Here is a 20,733-nt window from a genome sequence, read left to right as displayed (position 1 = left end):
TGGCTGAAGCCCAAGGTAAAGGATGAGCCAGGGCTCCCCGGCCGGGGCTGGAGGCACACGGCCTGTCCCTGACACTAGCCACTCAGGACTAGGGAGACCCATGTCTCAGAGAGTCCTAACTATGGGGCTTTGGCCCGGTGATACCTAAAGCCCCTTGCTGAGCAGTGGAACTAGCATTTGTTGGACTCATTACTGGACACGGCCCATGACCCAGTCAGAGGACGAGACAGGAGGGGACAGACAGCACAGGGTGGGATCAGCTACCAACGGGTACCAGGATGGAGAACACCTGTCATGCCCTCACCCGACCACTAGGTGGGAGCTGTGGGCGCAGATCCCTTCCCTGGCCCCGATCTCGGTCACTGTGTGTCTGTGCAGCGACCGGGGTAGTACAGAGAGCCTGGAGCACTGGGCCTGGGGCAAGATTTGAGGCCTGAACCAAAGGCTGTGAACCAAAGTCAGGCCATGGGTTAGAGCAAATGCTGACAAGTTTGCTGTGCAGTTGAGGTGCTTGGCAAAGTTCTCGCAAGTGTCCTAGGCACTAGAGAGTTACATAAATCTAGATTAGCTGATACAAATACATTGCACTTTAGTGCAAAATAAGATGGTTCGACAAAATAATGAAGAGGGAGGTTTTGTCCAACCAGGACAAAAGGACCAAGAGGAGGTAACAAATGAATCTTGTGACACACGTAAGCAGGGACATAAGATGTTTGTGTCAGTCTATTACCCTCAGGGTATCTCGCCGTCACACTGTGTGTGGCCCAGGGGACAGCGGTGACTCCCACTGCTGCCCGAGCTGCTCCTTGCCACTGCGCACTCGTATTAGCGAACCTGTAACAACGGATCCAATGCGCTAGGACTGCAATGAACCTGGCTGAGGGCCTTTGTCACCAGACCGTGCTGTGGTCTTTCTTTATAAGTACCACTGGTGTCTGCTGAATTCACATGCTGCCTTGTCTGTTATTAGTGTTGATAACATTGGAGCTCCAAGAACAGACGCACCGGGCAGCCTAAACGGCGTTAGTGAGGAAACAACATTCCAACCTTCAGCACTTAACAACACCTGGTGAGATGGAGCCCAGATCTCAGTCACTGTGTGTCTGGGCAGCACCCGGCACGACAGGGCCTTGATCTCGGTTACTGTGTGTCTGGGCAGCGCCCGGCCCAATACAGCCCTGATCTAGGTTGGGACCTCCAATGCCCTGCAGCTGGAGTTCAGGGGAGCTGGGGCACACAACATGTCTGGATTGGTCGGAGCAGGAAATGGTGGCACGGACGGTGGCTGATGTGCTGCCCCCCGGTGCGGCGTTCCCCAGCTCTCCAGGCCGGGTTGTGCTCTGTGCCCAGCCTTGCCCATGTTGGGATGAAGGTTCTGCCCCCGGGATCGCGCTGCCAGGCCACAATCGCTCCCTCCCACTCGGACGCAGTCTGTCAGGCCTGGTGCTGCTACAGACCCCTGAGCCCGGCTGCATGAGCCCGGCTTGGTCTTCAGCAACTACAGCCCCTGGTAGAATCCCCCCCAGTCCTTCCTCCTCGGTGGCTGGGACTCCCAAACAGCATCAGCATGACGGTTTATTGACCAACTTCCTGGCTTCACACACACACACAGACACACACACCCCCGTAGCCCTCCCAGGCGCTTGTACAGAGCAGCAGGTGCCGGTGCTCGGAGCTCACTCTGCTGCCGGCTCTGCAGGAATCCAGGTGGGCACATGCCAGCCCCCCCTGCACCCTACAGGGTGCCAGTCTCCATGGACCAGCTCTGCCCCCAGCACGGCTCTTCTCCCTTCAGCCCCAGCTGGGCAGGTGTTATTACAGCCAGGGCCAGCGCCGAGCCTGCTGCTCTAGGGGCTGCCATGGGGACCCGGGGAGAAGGGGGATCTGGGCAGGGCAGGGTGACAAGCTGGGCTTGGAGCACCGGGGGATCTGCTACCCAGGGGCTCTGGGGGTGTTTGGCTCTGGCCCAGCAGTGCCCCCTTCCTGGGGGTGTCAGGCCGGCTGTGATGGGCGCATTTCCCCACAGGGCTGAGCGAGAGGAGGAGGATGCTGCTGACACAGGTTATGTGGTTCTCAGCGCTCTGCGCCGCGGCGCTTGGTGAGTTAAGATTCCCCGGGCCGGGGAAGGGGGAAGGGCTGGGAATCCCTGACACAGCTGAGAACGGAGGGAGCAGAAACCCACAAGTGGGAAATTAATGATGGAGGAGCCCGACTAACCTGTCCCCTGCCCTGGCACCCGGGGCTGCTCCTGCCCCTGCAGAGCCAAAGATGCCCATTGTCTCCCGTCCAGCCAATCCCTCCATGAGACAGGGCTGGATCGTCCCCTGCTGCCCGTTCCCAGAGCCCTAGAGTTCATCAGCCCAAGGGACGAGGTCCCTCACCCTGCCCACAGGGAGCTGATCCTACAGTGTCACACACCTTTGCTGGATCCTGCTCTTGGCCTCAGTAACATCCAGTGGCAGCGAGTTCCACTGGCTGATTTTGCACAATGAGCCTTTTCTCAGGGTCAGGTCCAGTTTCTGGGACATCGGGCTCGATCCTTCACACCCCGTCTCTGAAGGGACCTGGCAGGAGGGACAAGGGGCTCAGCAGTGGGAAACAACAAGCACCAGGGGCCTGGAGAGCCTCCCAGCTGCAGAGAGAGAGAAAGGGATGCAGTGGAGTGGAGGGGACGGGCTGGAGGGATGCAAATGACCGGAGGGGGCAGAGGGGACAGGTGGGATCTGAGCGGTGGGATCTGAGCCGCACACCTTGGGCTGGAGCGTCCCCAGCCTGGGCTGAGTTCAGAGCACCAGCCCCACCCGCCATCTCCAGCCCAGCCCTTGCTTGGCCTCCCTCCAGCCCGGCCTGGCTCCCTGTTCGCCCCTTTGCTGCCAGCGGCGGGTGCTGCTGCACGGTGAGCAGGCTCCGGCCAGGCCTCTCTCCAGCCCCGTCACATTTAACGCAGGGGCTGCGCGTCCTCCCTGCGCCGTGCACGGCCTTTGCTGGCCCCCACCCTCACCCCATTGCTGCAGCCCCAACCCACTCAGAGCACCAGCCCTGGGCCCGATCCTGCTGCGTGGGCTGGGGCAGGTGGGGGGCACCCACATTAACCCAGCCCTTTCTCCCCTCCCCCGCATGGCACAGGCTGTCCCACCATCATCTCCCGCTCCCAGTGGGGGGCCCGGGCCCCAACAAACAGGGCCCAGCTGAGCATCCCAGTGCCCTACGTCATCATCCACCACACGGCAGGGAGTTCCTGCACCTCACAGGCCTCCTGCAGCCAGGTGGTCAGGGGCATCCAGAACTACCACATGGACTCAAACGGCTGGGCCGACATCGGCTACAAGTGAGTGGGGCGAGGTGGGGTGGAGGCTTCCCCACAGCTATGGGGGAGACTCAGGGCCACTGCCTCCAGACAGACATGGGGGGCAGCAGAGACCACACTCGGGGGAGAGCTGGGGGAGGGGAGGTGTCTCCATAGAAGAGATTTTATTTTTATATCTAATATTTTTGGCTGAAAAGAGGGACTCGGGGAGGGTGCGCTCAGAGCCCCAGCTACGGTGGGGGGAAATGGGGGGCCACAGAGCACCCTGGCATGGGGTGAGAATGGGACTCTGGCATAAGGGGAGGGGCAGGGGGGCACAGAGTCCCTGGCAGGGGCAGTTTGGGGAGGGGCTGAGGGAGTCCCTGAAGAGCAGGCGATGGGATGGGGAAATCACGGAGCTGGTGGGGGGATGGGGGGCCGCAGGGAGGCCCTGGGCTGTGCCACGAGCTCAGCCGACAGATGCTATGCGGCCTGCGCCCTGCTCACCTGTGACACGGCCCCATGCCGGCGTTATCGACGCCTTTCCCCGGGGCCGGCCCGACGCCCCGGAACGAAAACCTGGCCGGGGATTTTGCTCCCTGAAATGTTTTGAGATGGTGACGTCGGGGGATGGAAACCCAGCTGGGAATTTCCCGCGGGGCAGCGGGTCCCTGCGCTGTTCTCCTGCCCCACATCTGGGCCGGCTACAGCCCTCGCTCGCCCCCCAGCTGTGTGCAGGTGGGGCCCAGGGCTGCTTCCATAAGAGGTATTGCTCACAGCGCCACCTAATGGCCAAACGGTGCAATACAGGTTAGCCCCCCCGCCCCATTCATGCCCTTTCCTCAGTGGGTCTTTAGCTGCATGGCAGAGGATTGAGCTTCTAGCTCTGAGGGTCCCAGGTTTAACCCGGGCAGGGCCAGCGACGACCCTGGGGAGCTGCCGGGAGCGATGGGGAGGGGAGGCTGCGGCCGACGTGCCTGTGCGGGTCTCACACTGCGCTCTGCCTGCAGCTTCCTGATCGGCGAGGACGGCAGAGTCTACGAGGGCAGAGGCTGGAGCACCGTGGGGGCCCACGCCTACGGCTGGAACCATAAGTCGCTGGGATTCAGTTTCCTGGGCACCTTCTCCAGTACGTGGGTCCCGTCTGTACGGATTTCCCTGCTAGGCCCCGAGGGGGGCTGGGAATCCCTCCTGCAGGGCTCCCGCCCACACCTGCTCTCCCCTGCCGACCTGACACGCAGGGCAAGGGGCTAACCCAGCTGGCCTCACCACCGTCCCGCTGGGCTCCACCGCTGTCGAGCTTCCCCTCCGTGGGGCACAGGGATGCGGCATGGGGCCAGGAAAGGGTGGGGGAAGGGAGAACGAGAGGGACCTTGGCTAAGCAAATGCAACGGGGGAGGGGAATGCAATACCTAACGTAATGTGGGGGGGAGGGAGAGTGACACTGATGTGGCCAATCGAGAGCTTGGGCAGAGGGGGGGCGGGGTTATTTATTCAGGCCACAGTCACATCCCCTGAGCAGCAGACAGGGGCCAGGGTGAGATTAACAGGGGGCTGCTCTGTCCTGCAGGCAGAGTCCCCAACGCTGCCGCCCTGAACGCCGCCAAGAGCCTGATCCAATGCGCCGTCAACAGGGGCTCCCTAAGCAGCAGCTACACCCTGAAGGGGCATCGCAACGTGGACTCCACCGAATGCCCCGGGAACGCCCTCTACAATGAGATCACCCGGTGGCCCAGGTTCCAAGCCTGAGTCCCTGCAGCCCCTCCGCCCATCGCTGACCCTGCCCGCGGCTTCTGCCTGCTCGAGCTGCGCCCCCGCAGCTTAGCGCTTGCTTTGCTTGGGGCTACTGAGCAGTGAGAATAAACCAGCTTCTAGCACATGAAAAGTTGAAGCGCCGTGAATCATTTCATCGCCTGTTAAACCATAACCACCCCCGCCGCTGGGCTGGGCTGGGAGAGCTCAGAGGGTGAGATTATGGTCTGTCAGAGTGGCACTAAAATGCCCCCTTATGCCAGGTGCTCTACACACAAAGCGTGAGACAGGCAGTCCCTGCCCTAAAGAGCTCACAGTCTAACTAGACACAGGGTGGGAGGGGAAACTGAGGCACAGGGACGGGAAGAGGGACTTTTCCAAACTCACAGGCCAGTCAGTGACAGAGCAGGGAACACACCCCATGGCTGCAGTCCAGTGCTTGGCCCACTAGGCTGTGCTGCCTCTCAATCCAACGATCAGAAAAATAAGGAAAAAATGGAAAGGATTATGGGACACAAGGGCCCCAGTGGGCACAGGGACACCACAACCAGCCGTCTTTGGGATGTAAGTGAAGTTCTCAGTGTGCGCCTCACCTATCCCTGGCTCCACTGTGGTGACATCACAGGTCAGACACCTGCCCTGGTGGTGGCCACGGACCCTCAGGCTCAGGTGGTGGGACCCTTCTCCCTAGCATCAGCCACCCCCCATCGTGGTCCCACCCCTCTCCGAGACAGCCCGCAAGACTTCTTGTCTGGCCACCTCTCTCTGTGCTGGGCCCTCTGCCCAGGTCCCCCTGGCTGTCCCCAGCCGCTTGCCGCGCTTGGCTGCAGGGTACTGTGTGATACGGCCAGCGCCCACTCTCCCAGCTCTGGGTCCACAGCTCCCCTTGCAGCTCGGCCCTGGCTTCCCATTGGCGCGGCCGGTCTGTGCTGCTCCAGCTCCCAGCTCCGGCCTGCTCCGGCCCAGCTCGGCCCCTTGGCTCTGCTCTGCCCCCAGCCCAGCTGTGCTCCCCTTAGCTCTGCCCTGCTCTGCCTCAGGCAGCCCCAGCTCACACAGAGGATGGACCCCCAGGCTCCAGACTCTCTCATTGGTCTTCTGCCCTGTCATTTGAACTAACATAGAGCATTGGCAGCTCCCCATTGGCCCTGGGTACCGTCAGTCTGAGGATCCTGATTTCTCTTCGGCCCTTCCCCTTTCTCCTGGCATTGGGACGGGGCAGAGATTGGGGCAGATCCTGCTACCACTAGCTAAAATCCGTGTGATGTGGGAAGATTTTGGAAGTGTTTTGACTGGGGGGGGGTGGGTAATGGAGCACCCCCTAGTTTACCTGCGTCTTGGTAATAATTTTTTCCGTGTAGCTTTAGGTTAAGGTATTTGCCTGCAGCAAGAAGGAGTTTTATTCTGGGACCCCTGAGGAAAAGTTCTTAGTTCAGGCTTGTAGCAGTGATGAAGTAAACTGCAGGTTCAAATCAAGTCTCTGGAGTACATCCTCAGCTGGGATGGGTCATCAGTCCTTTGTTCAGAGCTTCTCGTTGTAGCAAAGTTCCTCCAGAGGTAAGAAGCAGGATTGAAGACCCTATGGAGATGAGGCATCAGCCTTTTATGGTTTTTTTCCAGGTGTAAGAACCTCTTTGTCCTTACTGTGGAAAATTACAGCAAAATGGAGTCTGGAGTCACATAGGCAAGTCCCTGCATGCTTTGCTGAGTCACAAGGCGTATCTGCCTTCTCTCAATGGGTCAGTTGTGTAGCTGATGGTCCTTAATGGGCCATCAAGCAGGCTAGGCAGAGCTAACACCAACTTGTCTGGGGTGTCACCCAGAAGCACAGCACAAATTTAAAATACAGACAGTATAGAGCCAATACTCATAACTCCAACTACAAAATGATAGACATATAGACAGCATAATCATAACCAGCAACCCATAACCTGGTCTTAGACACCTTACATGACCCCCTTTACCTAAGATTTGGTGCCACTACAGGTCCTTGGTTGCAACCATATATATATAAAATCATGAGTGATGTTGAGAAAGTGGATAAGGAAAAGTTATTTACTTATTCCCATAATACAAGAACTAGGGGTCACCAAATGAAATTAATAGGCAGCAGGTTTAAAACAAATAAAAGGAAGTTCTTCTTCACGCAGTCAACTTGTGGAACTCCTTACCTGAGGAGGTTGTGAAGGCTAGGACTATAACAATGTTTAAAAGGGGACTGGATAAATTCATGGTGGCTAAGTCCATAAATGGCTATTAGCCAGGATGGGTAAGAATGGTGTCCCTAGCCTCTGTTCGTCAGAGGATGGAGATGGATGGCAGGAGAGAGATCACTTGATCATTGCCTGTTAGGTTCACTCCCTCAGGGGCACCTGGCATTGGCCACTGTCGGTAGACAGATACTGGGCTAGATGGACCTTTGGTCTTACCCGGTACGGCCTTTCTTATGTTCTTATGTTCTTATGTTCTTAACCATGTTCTATATGGTCCCAGATGATATCAATAACGTCACACCAGGTTGTTAGCTGCCAGCAGGATGCTGGTGAACTAGGGACAGACCCCACTCTAGGGACCATAGGGAGATGTGTCCCAGAGAAGAGCCCAGGGAATGGTGATTGGATCTCAGAAACCACTGAGGTTTCCTGTGACACTGTAACACAGGGAAGCAGGGTGATTCCAAGTATGGAGGGGGCTGAGATTAGCTCCTTTCCAAAAAAAGGCAACATGCCCTGAGGATCGGAGGCAGGAGAGGTGTTGTCAGGGATTAAGGGAACTGTCCCAGTTCTTAGCTGGCAGAGTTTTGCAGCTGAAGAAGAGATGGAGCCCTTTCTGGGGAGCACAGAAATGTGTCTTAGAGCGAGGCCAAGAGGAGGAAACTGGGGAAGGAATAGTGGGAGGACAGGAATGTCTCCTCATTGGTCACTTGGGAGAGGATGCCCAGGGCCAAATGGGTGAGTCAGCATCTGTGCACCCAGGCACTCAGCCTGTGACCCAGGTTTTGAGAGGGAATTGTGTAACCGACCTCCTGGAGGGGAGCAATCTAGATGTTACCCAGGCTAATAGGGTTGCGAGTTTAGACTGCCTGCTTATATTTTATTTTCCTTTGGTAACTAACTCTAACTTTTTGCCTATCACTTAAAATCTATCTCTTGTAGTCCATAAATTTCTTTGACCATTTATCGTACCAGTGAGTTTGCCTGAAGTTTCTGGTAAATTGCTCAGGTTACCAAGCCTGGTGTATATCCACTTTCCATTGCTGAATAGGTGAGCCAATTAATAAATCTGCATGGCTCATCTTGAGCAGTGCAAGATGGTATTTTCCGGAGGCACAGTGCTGGGAACTGGGGGGATTGGGCTGGTGCCTTTCTCTCCCTGATTCATGAGTGGCTCCGGGAGCATTCACGCAATCTAGCTGGGCGTGGGGCTTCACATGTGGTTATGCTGAATGATAACAGGGCCTGGAGGGCTTTGACGGAAAAAGAGCGAAAACACCAACTGAACCTGCTAGAGAAGTAGAATCGGAACCCACTGACCCCAGCGATTCCCATCACTCCAAAAATCCACAATTGGGACCATTTACGTCCTGCGTACAATGAGGCAGACGATATTGCTGAATATCTGACTACATTTGAAAGGCTGTGTCTAGTGCATGAAATGCCTGATGCCATGAGAGTTCCTACCCTGGTTGCAAAATTAAATGGTAAAGTCTGAATGTGTTCAATGAAATGCCCATAGAGGATGTAACACAGGGAAGCCGTGTGCTTCCAAGTATGGGAGGGGCTGTGACTAGCTCCTTTCCCCAAAAAAGGCAACATGCCTTCAGGATCAGGGGAAGGAGAGGTATTGTCAGTGATTAAGGAAACTGTCCCAGTTCTTAGCTGGCAGGGTTTTGCAGCTGAAGAAGGGACGGCTCCCTTCCTAGGGAGCACAGAGAGATGTGTCTGAAAGTGGGGCCCTGAGGAGGAAACCGGGGAAGGATAGTGGGAGTACAGGACTGTCTCCTCCTTAATCAGTTGGGAGAGGAGGCACAGGACCAAACAGGTGAGTCAGCATCTGTGCACCCAGGCACTCAGCCTCTGTAAAGATGCTGCCGGGGGAGCCAGCTGAGGGCACTCAATTAGGGTGAACTGCAAACAGAACGGGGCAGACAAACCCCAAACGCTGGTGGCTATTCCAGGATTTAGATTTCCCAAGCCAGCACAAAACAGCTTCTGTATTATCTCACTGGTTACGCAGAAGTCCCAATAATGCAGTTCCCTTAAAGTGCCCAGCCTCTGGCCTCCATCCAGACACACGTGTCAGATATGATGATGATTCCTGAAAATCTCATCTCATCATATAATAGAAAAGGTTCTTCCAATCCCAAAGGATCAGCCACACGCCCAGGTCCAATTAGAACTTAGATCTTACCCAAAATACAGGCTTATAGTCAATTCTTGTTAACTAAAATTTATTTAAAAAGAAAAGAGAGAGAGTGTTGGTTAAAAGATCAATATACAGACAGACTTGAATTCAGTTCTTGAGGTTCAGATACATAGCAGAGGTGAGCTTGTAGTTGCCAAAAGTCTTTTTGGAAATAGTCCACAGGTTATAGTCCAATGTCCGTATTCAGGGTGACTCCACAATTCTTGTGGCTTAAGGTTTCCCTCTCTTGAAACCCAAAGCAGATCGGAGATGAAGAAGGATCATGTCCCAAGGTTTTTATACATTTTCCAGCAGCCTCTTGGCCTGAGAGACTAAGCTTAATCTTCTGTCTCCCAACCATCCTGGCAATTAGCATAGTGTAACTTATCCATTAAACAGTTCATATACAGTTTATCTAGGGTGACCAGATGTCCCGATTTTATAGGGACAGTCCCGATATTTGGGGCTTTTTCTTATATAGGCTCCTATTACCTCCCACCCCTGTCCCGATTTTTCACCCTGTCTGGTCACCCTAACTTTATCACAACCTTCAAAGAGACATAGAGCCAATAATACTATTTCACGCAAGTGTCATCATAAATGTCAATATTCCTTTTTTGATCTTTAAATCAAAGCTATAGCAATAGACAAGACTTGTTTGCTTACATCACAACACCTGAGCAAACACCTCCCCTTCTATCCCTAACAACGCAGGCTGCATTTCAAAGCTCTAGTCACTTACGTATCTTCCTAACCAGTCTTTGAAGTTCGGCCATGGGTCAGGTCAGTCTGAGAGTTAATTAACTCTTTCCGGCCCTATGTCACCTTTCAGTGTGATGGTATATTACACTCCTAACGTCAGGGCCTGGGACCCAGGTTTTAAGAAGGAATTGTGTAACCGACCTCCTGGAGGGGAGCAGTCACACAGCTGACTTCTCAGGGACAGTGAAAGGGGTGGCAGAGGGTCCCCCAATCCAGGTCCCAGTTTGTCTGGATGCTGTTTCGGAGAACTTTTTGGAATGTAACTTTGTATTTTTAAACCAAGATGCAGCTCCAATGTCGGTGACAGCAGAAGAGTCGAGACCAGAAAATTGCCAGGTGGTGGTTTGTGAGAATGCAAATGACCCGAATGACGGAAGGGGGTGGGGTGGGGTGTCTTCCCTGAGGCTGGTGAGACACAGAAATCAGCTGTGGAAAAACTGCTGGGAAAAGGTACATCTGATCAAAGGGTAAACGGACATAGCCCAGAGAGCACCGATCACAGCCCTCTAGGACAGCGGTTCTCAAACTTTTGTACTGGTGACCCCTTTCACATAGCGAGCCACTGAGTGCGACAGCCCCCCCTCCCTTATAAATTAAAAATGCTTTTTTATATTTTTAACACTATTATAAATCCTGGAGGCAAAGCAGGGTTTGAGGTGAAGGCTGACAGCTCACGACCCCCCATGTAATAACCTCGCGACCCCCTCAGGTGTCCCAATCCCCAGTTTGAGAATCCCTGCTCTAGGAAAAGGGGGTAGGGAAGGACTCAGTGCTGGGAGGGGGAAACACCGTGTAACCCCAAAAAGGGAGCTGGATTTTTTGCATACGTACAGTCCTGGAGTTGGGAGACAGCCCCCCAAAGGGCCACTCAATATGCCAGACCCCCTGGACCCCTCTCTTGCCAGACCCTGAGGTACCAAAATCCCAGAAACATGATTAAATTAAGAGCCCACACAGACGGGAATACTGGAAGGAAAAAGAAGCCAATGATATCATTAAGTGTTTCACAAATGCCATAAAACATCACAGTGATGATGATGAAGGCTGCAGTTCTGTCACAGAGGTCGCGGAAGTCATGGATGCTCTGACTCTCCGTGACCTCCATGACTTTCACAGCTCGGGGCAGAGGCTTAGGCAGTCCCGAGGCAGCTGGCCCCGGGAAGCGCCCGAGCAGCGGTCCTGAGGGCAGCCCTGTGCCACCTTATAGACTAACAGATGTATTGGAGCATGAGCTTTCGTGGGTGAATACCCACTTCGTCGGATGCAAGCCACGAAAGCTCATGCTGCAAAACGTCTGTTAGTCTATAAGGTGCCACAGGACTCTTTGCTGCTTTTACAGATCCAGACTAACATGGCTCCACTTAGCCTTAATGATGATGATATTAATAGCAGGAGGCAGGGTGGGGTGGGCGTGCTAAGAAAACAGTCCCCTGCCCCACGTGCAGGGCTCTGCCCGGCCGGAGGAGGAGTTTGGCAGGGAGCAGAGAGCAGCTCCCTTGAAAGGTGCCAGCGGAGGTGAGCTCAGCTGGGATCGACAGCTCTGCAGAAGGAGCCCGGCGGCAGGCCCGGCGGATGCGCTACCTGAGCTGCTGAGGGGAAGGACTTTGAGCATTTGCAGGGTCGGAGACGTCTCCTAAGGTTTGTTCCATTTTCGCTTTTCCCTCTGGCTTGGGGAGGCTGGCGGGAAGTGACCGGGGGGAGGGTGACACAGAGCTCTCCGGGGGCAGGACTCAGATCCAGGGCCAGATTAACTTTTTGTGGGCCCTCGTGGGGCAAGGTACGGGGGGCAGGATGGTCAGTCTCCAGCGTGAAGGGCGGGCTGGGGACAATGAGGCACAGCGCGGCGGGAGCAGCCCGGCAGGGGGGCACTGTTCACAAATCTGCAGCTGCCAGACGCACACTGGCCTGCCCAGCCCTGTGCTGCCAGCCCCTTCCCCTTGAGGGCGAGCTTGCACCACACTGCCCCCCTGCCCAGTGCCCCACCCTTACACCCAATGCCCCCTCGCCCAGAGACCTCCACCACAGATCTCTATGCCCAGCCTCCACCCGTCCCAGAGACCTCCCCCGCTGGCCTCCCACCACAACCGCACAGCACCCTGCACACCACACCGCTCGCCCGGCGCCCCCCGCCCATAGATCTCCCCACGTCCCACCACCCTTCTCACAGTCCCACCCTCACACTGCACAGCACCCCGTATTCCTGAGGGGATTCGGTGCCAAAAAATTAATAATTCTGTGCACAATATTTTAAAATTCTGCACATTTTATTTGTTGATAAATAAATGTGGAGGCGCCAACATGGCCGTGGGGAGCACAGGCCACTGCTTGCATGGAGGCGGGAGATTACCCGGCAGCCTCCCCCCACCTCACCCCAGCAGTGAGGCTGCACCCGACCTTGACACAATGCAAGGGCCAGGCCGGCCCCAGAAACACCCTGGAGCCCTGCCCCCCTGTGCCAGGTGCACCAGGTGTGGGTGAGCAGGCTCAGCCCCACAGCAGGATCCAAGTGCAGAGGGACTTAGTGTGGGGGGGGATCCAGGTGGGGGTAGGAGAGGTCTCTGTGGGGCAATCTGGGTGCGGGAGGCTCAGTGGGAGATCTGGATGCACAGAAGCTGGTTGGGGGGTCCCAGGTTCAGGGGCAACGGGACTCTGCAGGGGATCCAGGTGAAGGTGTTTGGGGCTAGCGGGGGGGGGGTCTAGGTGCTGGGGTTCCAGGTGCAGGTGGTTGGGGCTGAGTGGGGAGGGGGTCTGGGGGGGCTCATCAGGGTGATACAGATGCAGGGGCGGGGGGGGTTGTCAGGGTGAGGGTTCGATGGGCCTGCTTAACAGGGGGGCCCCAGCTTCTGCCAAGGGGATGCCGCATGCTGGGCTCCAGCTTCCCCCCTGTCCCCACTTCCCCCATCCCCTTCTTTTCCCCATCCCATGACCCTTCCCCACTGTTCCATCTCCTCCCCAGGCTTGGGGGCCAGGCAGAAACCGCCCCCCAGCATGAGCTGGCAGAGCGGAACGGGCTGGGGCCGGGTCGCTCCACTTCCCACCGCCCGGTGAGTGCAGGGCAGGCCAGACCCATGCTGCAGTCCCCCGGGATGCGTATGGGGGCGGAGCAAGGGCAGGAGCAGGCCGGGGGATCGGGCTGGCCGGGGCCCATTCTGACTCTGGGCCCAGCGACATGGCACCCTGGTTAACCCGGCGCTGCTCAGAAAGCCGCCTTGGGGCCCTGCTGGAGCCCGAGGTGGAAGTTGGGCCAGGGCTCGCCGGCCGGGGCTGGAGGCACATGGCCTGTCCCTGACACTAGCCACTCAGGACTAGGCAGACCCACATCCCAGATTCCCAACTCTGGGGCTTTGGCCGGGTGATACCCACTCGGACGCAGTCTGTCGGCCTGGTGCTGCTACAGACCCCTGAGCCCGGCTGCAAGAGCTCGGCTTGGTCTTAAGCAACCGCAGCCCTGGGTGAAATCCCCCGCCCCCCCCCCCACACACGCCTTCCTCCTTGGTGGCTGGGCTCCCGCCAGCATCAGCACGATGGTTTATTGACCAACTACCTGGCCTCACTCCGTCACCCTCCCAGGCACTTATAGAGAGGAGCAGGTGCCGGTGCCCAGAGTTCACTCTGCTCCCGGCTCTGCAGGAATCCAGGTGGGCACATGCCAGCCCCCCTCTGCACCCCACAGGGCACCGGTCTCCATCGACCAGCTCTTCCCCCAGCACGGCTTTTCTCCCCGCAGCCCCAGCTGGGCAGGGGCTGTTAGTACAGCCAGGGCCAGCGCCGAGCCTGCTGCTCAAGGGGCTGCCATGGGGACCCGGGGAGCTCGGGGGGACGGGGGATCTGGGCAGGGCAGGGTGACAAGCTGGGCTTGGAGCACCGGGGGATCTGCTACCCAGGGGCTCTGGGGGTGTTTGGCTCCGGCCCAGCAGCGCCCCCTCCTGGGGGTGTCAGGCCGGCTGTGATGGCGCATTTCCCCACAGGGCTGAGCGAGAGGAGGAGGATGCTGCTGACACAGGTTATGTGGTTCTCAGCGCTCTGCGCCGCGGCGCTTGGTGAGTTCGGATCCCCCGGGCCGGGGAAGGGCTGGGAATCCCTGACACAGCTGAGAACCGAGGGAGCAGAAACCCACAAGTGGGAAATTACTGATGGAGGAGCCCGACTAACTTGTTCCCTGGCCTGGCACCCGGGGCTGGTCCTGCCCCTGCAAAGCCACAGATGCCCATTGTCTCCCGTCCAGCCAATCCCTGCATGAGGCAGGGCTGGATCGTCCCCTGCTGCCCGTTCCCAGAGCCCTAGAGTTCATCGGCCCAAGGGACGAGGCCCCTCACCCTGCCCACAGGGAGCTGACCCTAGAGTGTCACACACCTTTGCTGGATCCTGCTCTTGGCCTCAGTGACATCCAGTGGCAGCGAGTTCCACTGGCTGATTTTGCACAATGAGCCTTTTCTCAGGGTCAGGTCCAGTTTCTGGGACATCAGGCTCGATTCTTCACACCCCGTCTCTGAAGGGACCTGGCAGGAGGGACAAGGGGCTCAGCAGTGGGAGACAACAAGCACCAGGGGCCTGGAGAGCCTCCCAGATGGAGAGAGGGCGGAAAGGGATGCAGTGGAGTGGAGGGGACGGGCTGGAGGGATGCAAATGACAGGACGGTCAGAGGAAACCGGATATAGATTGGGAAACAAATGCTAGTAATAATAATAGGGCTCAGCTTTTCCTAGACGTGATAGCTAATGAATTCCTTCATCAAGTGGTTGCTGAACCGACGAGGGGGGATGCCATTTTAGATTTGATTTTGGTGAGTAACGAGGACCTTGTTGAGGAAATTGTTGTAGGGGACAACCTTGGCTCGAGTGATCATGAGCTAATTCGTTTCCAAATAAATGGGAGGATAATCAATAGTGCATCTGAGACTAGGGTGTACGATTTCAAAAGGGCTAACTTTACTAAATTAAGGCGACTAGTTAGGGAAGTGGACTGGACTAACATATTTAGGGATCTAAGGGCAGATGACGCCTGGGGTTACTTCAGGTTGAAGTTGCAGGAGTTGTCAGAGGCATGTATCCCGAGAAGGGGAAACGGCTCATAGGTAGCAGTTTTAGACCGAGCTGGATGAGCAAGCGTCTTAGAGGGTCATTAAGAAAAAGCAGAAAGCGTACCAGGAGTGGAAAATGGGAGGATCAGCAAGGAAACCTACCTTATTGAGGTCAGAGGGTGCAGGAAGCTGTGAGAAAGGCAAAGTGACGAGTGGAGATGGACCTAGCGAAGGATTAAAACCAATAGCAAACGGTTTTTAGCCATATAAATAGGAAGAAAACCAAGAAAGAAGAAGTGGGACCGCTTAAAACTTTAAACGGGTGGAGATTAGGGATAATCTTGGAATGGCACAATATCTGAACGAATACTTTGCCTCGGTCTTTAATGAGGCTAATGAAGGCTAAGGAATAGTGATAGAGGGACTGATGGGAATGAAGATAGGGGTAGACATTACGGTATCTGAGGTAGAAGCCAAACTTGAACAGCTTAACGGAAGTAAATCGGGGGCCCGGATAATCTTCATCCTAGAATATTAAGGAATTGGCGAGGATATTGCTAGCCCGTTAGCGATAATCTTTAATAAATCCCTAAATTCGGGATTGTACCGACTGACTGGAGATTAGCTAATGTAGTTCCTATATTCAAGAAGGGGAAAAAGTGACCCGGGAACTATAGGCCTGTTAGTCTAACATCTGTAGTATGCAAAGTCATGGAAAAAATCTTAAAAGAGAGTGGTTCGGAGCATGAGGCCGATGGCAACTGGGATAGATTACAGCATGGATTTACGAAAGGTAGATCGTGCCAAACCAACCTGATCTCCTTCTTTGAGAAATAACAGATTTTTAGACAAGGGAAATGCGGTGGATCTAATATATCTGGATTTCAGTAAGGCGTTTGATACGGTGCATGAAGAATTACTGGTTAAATTGGAAAAGATGGGGATCGAAATGAAAATCCAGAGGTGGATAAGGAGCTGGTTAAAGGAGACTGCAGAGGGTAGTATTGAAGGGGAACTGTCCGATTGGAGGGTTACCAGTGGAGTTCCTCAAGGCTCGGTTTTGGGTCCGATTTTATTCAATCTATTTATTGCTGACCTGGGAACCAAGAGTAGGAGTGGGCTGATAAAGTTTGCGGATGACACCAAGTTGGGGGGTATTGCCAATTCGGAAGAGGCTCGGGATATTCTCCAGGAGATTTAGATGACCTTGTAAACTGGAGTATTAGTAACAGGATGAAATTCAATAGTGAGAAGTGTAAGGTTATGCATTTAGGGATGACTAACAAGAACTTTAGTTATAAGCTGGGGACGCACCAGTTGGAAGTAACGGAGGAGGAGAAGGACCTAGGAGTCCTGGTTGATCGTAGGATGACTATGAGTAGGCAATGTGATGTGGCCGTTAAAAAAGCTAATGCGGTCTTGGGTTGCATTAGGCGAGGTATTTCTAGTAGAGATAAGGAGGTGCTAGTCCCATTATATAAGGCGTTGGTGAGACCTCATTTGGAGTATTGTGTGCAGTTTTGGTCTCCCATGTTTAAGAAGGATGAATTCAAACTAGAACAGGTACAAAGAAGGGCCACTAGAATGATCCGAGGAATGGAAGGCCTGTCGTATGAAAGGAGACTTGAGGAGCTCGGTTTGTTTTCCTTAACCAAAAGAAGGATAAGAGGAGATATGATCGCACTCTTTAAATATATCAGAGGGATAAATACCAGGGAAGGAGAGGAATTATTTCAGCTCAGTGCTAATGTGGACACGAGGACAAACGGATATAAATTGTCAGTCAGGAAATTCAGGCTTGAAATTAGACGAAGGTTTCTAACCATCATGGGAGTGCAATACTGGAACAGCCTACCGAGGGAAACAGTGGGGGCGAAGGACCTCCATGACTTTAAGATTAAGCTAGATAAGTTTATGGAGGAGATGGTATGATAGGATAACGGGCTTAGTCAATAGGTCAATTAAGTGCCACACTGGTAAATAGTACAATGGGTCAATGGTATGATATAACCTTTTCCAGAGGGTTTGGCTGGAGAGTCTTGCCCGCATGCTCGGGGTTCAGCTGACCGCCATATTTGGGGTCGGGAAGGAATTTTCCTCCAGGGAAGATTGGCAATGGCCCTGGAGGTTTTTCGCCTTCCTCCGAAGCATGGGGCAGGGGTCGCTTGCTAAGGAGTGGGTGGATCGGCTTATGTGGCCTGCATCTTGCAGGAGGTCAGACTAGATGATCATAATGGTCCCTTCTGATCTTGAATTCTATGATTCTATGATTCTATGAAACAGATGGGCTCTGAGCCGCACACCCTGAGTGGGAGCTTCTATAGCCTGGGGTGAGTTTGGAGCACCAGTCCCCCCCCCCATCTCCAGCCCAGCCTGGCTCCCTGTTCGCCCCTTTGCTGCCAGCGACGGGTGCTGCTCGGTGAGCAGGCTCCCGGCCAGGCCTCTCTCCAGCCTGGTCACATTTAACGCAGGGGCTGCGCATCCTCCCTGCGCCGTGCACAGCCTTTGCTGGCCCCCACCCTCACCTCATTGCTGTGGCCCCGGCCCCACTCAGAGCACCAGCCCTGGGCCCGATCCTGCTGCGTGGGCTGGGGCAGGTGGGGGGCACCCACATTAACCCAGCCCTTTCTCCCCTCCCCCGCATGGCACAGGCTGCCCCACCATCGTCTCCCGCTCCCAGTGGGGGGCCCGGGCCCCAACAAGCACGGTCCCACTGAGCATCCCAGTGCCCTACGTCATCATCTACCACACAGCAGGGAGTTCCTGCACCTCACAGGCCTCCTGCAGCCAGCTGGTCAGGGGCATCCAGAACTACCACATGGACTCAAATGGCTGGGCCGACATCGGCTACAAGTGAGTGGGGCGAGGTGGGGTGGAGGCTTCCCCACAGCTATGGGGGAGATTTGGGGCCACTGCCCCCGGGCAACCACAGGGGGCAGCAGAGACCACACTTAGGGGGAGAGCTGGGGGCAGGGGGGTTTCTCCACAGAAGAGATTTTATTTTTATATGTAATGGTTTGGGCTGAAAAGAGGGACTCGGGGAGGGTGCACTCAGAGCCCCAGCTATGGGGGGAGGAAATGGGGGTCCACAGAGCACCCTGGCATGGGGTGAGAATGGGACCCTGGCATAGGGGGAGGGGCAGGGGGCGCAGAGGCCTGGCAGGGGGAGATTTGGGAGGGGGGCTGAGGGAGTCCCTGAAGAGCGGGCGATGGGGCGGGGCAGTCATGGAGCTGGTGGGGGGATGGAGGGCCGCAGGGAGCCCCTGGGCTGTGCCACGAGCTCAGCCGACAGACACCGTGCAGCCTGTGCCCTGCTCGCCTGTGACACTGCCCCATGCCGGCGTTATCGACGCCTTTCCCCGGGGCCGGCCCGACGCCCCGGAACGAAAACCTGGCCGGGGATTTTGCTCCCTGAAATGTTTTGAGACGGTGACGTCGGGGGATGGAAACCCAGCTGGGATTTTCCCGCGGGGCAGCGGGTCCCTGCGCTGTTCTCCTGCCCCACATCTGGGCCGGCTACAGCCCTTGCTCGCCCCCCAGCTGTGTGCAGGTGGGGCCCAGGGCTGCTTCCATAAGAGGTATTGCTCACAGCGCCACCTAATGGCCAAGCAGCGCATTACAGGTTAGCCCCCCATTTCAGTCCCTTTTCTCAGTAGGTTTTTACCTTCATGGCAGAGGATTGAGCTTCTAGCTCCGAGGGTCCCAGGTTCAAAGCTGGGCAGGGCCAGCGACGACCCTGGAGGAGCTGCCGGGAGCGATGGGGAGGGGAGGCTGCGGCCGACGTGCCTGTGCGGGTCTCACACTGCGCTCTGCCTGCAGCTTCCTGATCGGCGAGGACGGCAGAGTCTACGAGGGCAGAGGCTGGAGAACGAGGGGGACCCACGCCTCTGGCTGGAACGATATATCGCTGGGATTCAGCTTCCTGGGCACCTTCTCCAGTACGTGGCCCCCTCTATACTGATTTCCCCAGCTAGGCCCCAAGGGGAGCTGGGAATCCCTCCTACAGGGCTCCCGCCCACACCTGCTCTCCCCTGCCGACCTGACACGCAGGGCAAGGGGCTAACCCAGCTGGCCTCACCACCATCCCGCTGGGCTCCACTGCTGTCGAGCTCCCCCTCCGTGGGGCACAGGGCTGCGGCATGGGGCCAGGAAAGGAAGGGGGAGGGGGAGGGGGAAGGAGAGGGATCTCGGCTAAGCAAATGTGGGCAGGTGGATGCAATACTGAATGCGTGGGCAGAGGGAGGTTATTTATTCAGGCCACAGTCACATCCCCTGAGCAGCAGACAGGGGCCAGGGTGAGATTAACAGGGGGCTGCTGTGCCCTGCAGGCAGAGTCCCCAACACTGCCGCCCTGAACGCCGCCCAGGACCTGATCCAATGCGCCGTCAACAGGGGCTCCCTAAGCAGCAGCTACATCCTGAAGGGGCATCGCAACGTGAAGGCGACCGAATCCCCCGGGGAGGCCCTCTACAATGTCATCACCCAGTGGCCCAGGTTCCAAGCCTGAGTCCCTGCAGCCCCTGCACCCATCGCTGACCCTGCCCGTGGCTTCTGCCTGCTCGAGCTGCACCTCCGCCTCCCAGCAGGGGGCAGCCTCGTGCTTCTTGCCCACCTGCTGCCTCCTGGGGCCCAGAGAGCAGGGATCTGAGAGTTGGGGTTACGCTCCCGTCTCCCCTGGGCTCGGCTGCCCTCCCGGGCTCAGATTTCTAATGGCGCCTGGGAGCCACCTGTCTCCGCCAGGCTGCTTCCTTCAACAGACGCCAGGCCTACCCCTCGCTGCCGCCCGGCACTGGCACGTCGGCTCAGCCCGGTTCCACACAGCCAGGCACAGGGTCTTACAGCATCCGGGGGGTGGGGCCAATCCTCAGCCGAGCTCCGCAGCGATGGCCCTGCCAATCCCTGGGCAGCTCAAGGAATGTCGCCTCCATTCCCGTGTTAAACCTCTGAGCAATTCTCAGTTCCAGAGTCAAATCCTCCTCCGCCCCCAGCCCCCCTGAAATCTGCAGCAAAACTTCCATCTGGAATCCCCCAGAAATTGGTCGCTATTTACCCACCCCACAAAGGGAACCCAAGTGTCCCCGAGCCCTGACCCTCAGCGCTGCCTGGCCCCGCAGGGTCTGGCTCTCAAAGCTTTCAGCCCTAGCACCTTTCGCCCCGACAATCCGCTCCTGCCAGCCTCTCTCACCGAGTGGGGGCGAAGTGTTTGGATCTTCACATGGCGGGTGCCTGGGAAGGACCCGTCGGGTGGTTCGCAGAGTCCCACAAAGGGGTTTTTAATTCAAGTGCAATTTGCCTCTAACCCAGCGCCCCTGCGGCTTAGCGCTTGCTTTGCTTGGGAGCTTCTGAGCAGTGAGAATGAACCAGCTTCTAGCACGTGAAAAGTTGAAGCGCCGTGAATCATTTCATCTCCTGTTAAACCATAACCACCCCCCGCCGCTGGGCTGGGCTGGGCGAGCTGAGGGTGACATTATGGTCTGTCAGATTAGCACTAAGATGCTTCCTTGCACCAGGT

The 20,733-nt window shown here is 56.3% G+C and overlaps 1 protein-coding gene across 1 annotated transcript; it reads left to right on the top strand.

The window, feature by feature from the left end:
* The first annotated feature begins 231 nt into the window (after positions 1–231).
* LOC120388816 (peptidoglycan recognition protein 4-like) lies at positions 232–19,938 on the top strand. Its single transcript, XM_039510910.1, has 11 exons — positions 232–315; positions 971–1,069; positions 2,027–2,098; positions 3,127–3,328; positions 4,297–4,415; positions 4,857–5,029; positions 11,647–11,716; positions 14,170–14,241; positions 17,873–18,074; positions 19,041–19,159; positions 19,550–19,938. The coding sequence occupies exons 3-11, from the start codon at positions 2,047–2,049 to the stop codon at positions 19,726–19,728; spliced, it is 1,188 nt and encodes a 395-aa protein (XP_039366844.1). The 5' UTR covers positions 232–315; positions 971–1,069; positions 2,027–2,046; the 3' UTR covers positions 19,729–19,938.
* Positions 19,939–20,733: the final 795 nt, after the last annotated feature.

The sequence above is a fragment of the Mauremys reevesii genome, linkage group 22, assembly GCF_016161935.1.
Source record: "Mauremys reevesii isolate NIE-2019 linkage group 22, ASM1616193v1, whole genome shotgun sequence".
In the NCBI taxonomy this organism is placed as follows: Eukaryota; Metazoa; Chordata; order Testudines; family Geoemydidae; genus Mauremys; species Mauremys reevesii.
Note: the sequence above shows the minus strand (reverse complement) of the source record. Positions and strands in the feature narration are given on the sequence as shown.

What these genes read in the sequence shown, in the direction of transcription:
- LOC120388816 (XM_039510910.1), top strand. Translation starts at nt 2,047, where the DNA reads ATGCTGCTGACACAGGTTATGTGGTTCTCAGCGCTCTGCGCCGCGGCG. An exon ending in CCCGGTGGCCCAGGTTCCAA is followed by an intron (nt 5,030 to 11,646) that starts GCCTGAGTCCCT and finishes CCCCACGTGCAG; the next exon opens with GGCTCTGCCCGGCCGGAGGA. An exon ending in GCTCTGCGCCGCGGCGCTTG is followed by an intron (nt 14,242 to 17,872) that starts GTGAGTTCGGAT and finishes CGCATGGCACAG; the next exon opens with GCTGCCCCACCATCGTCTCC.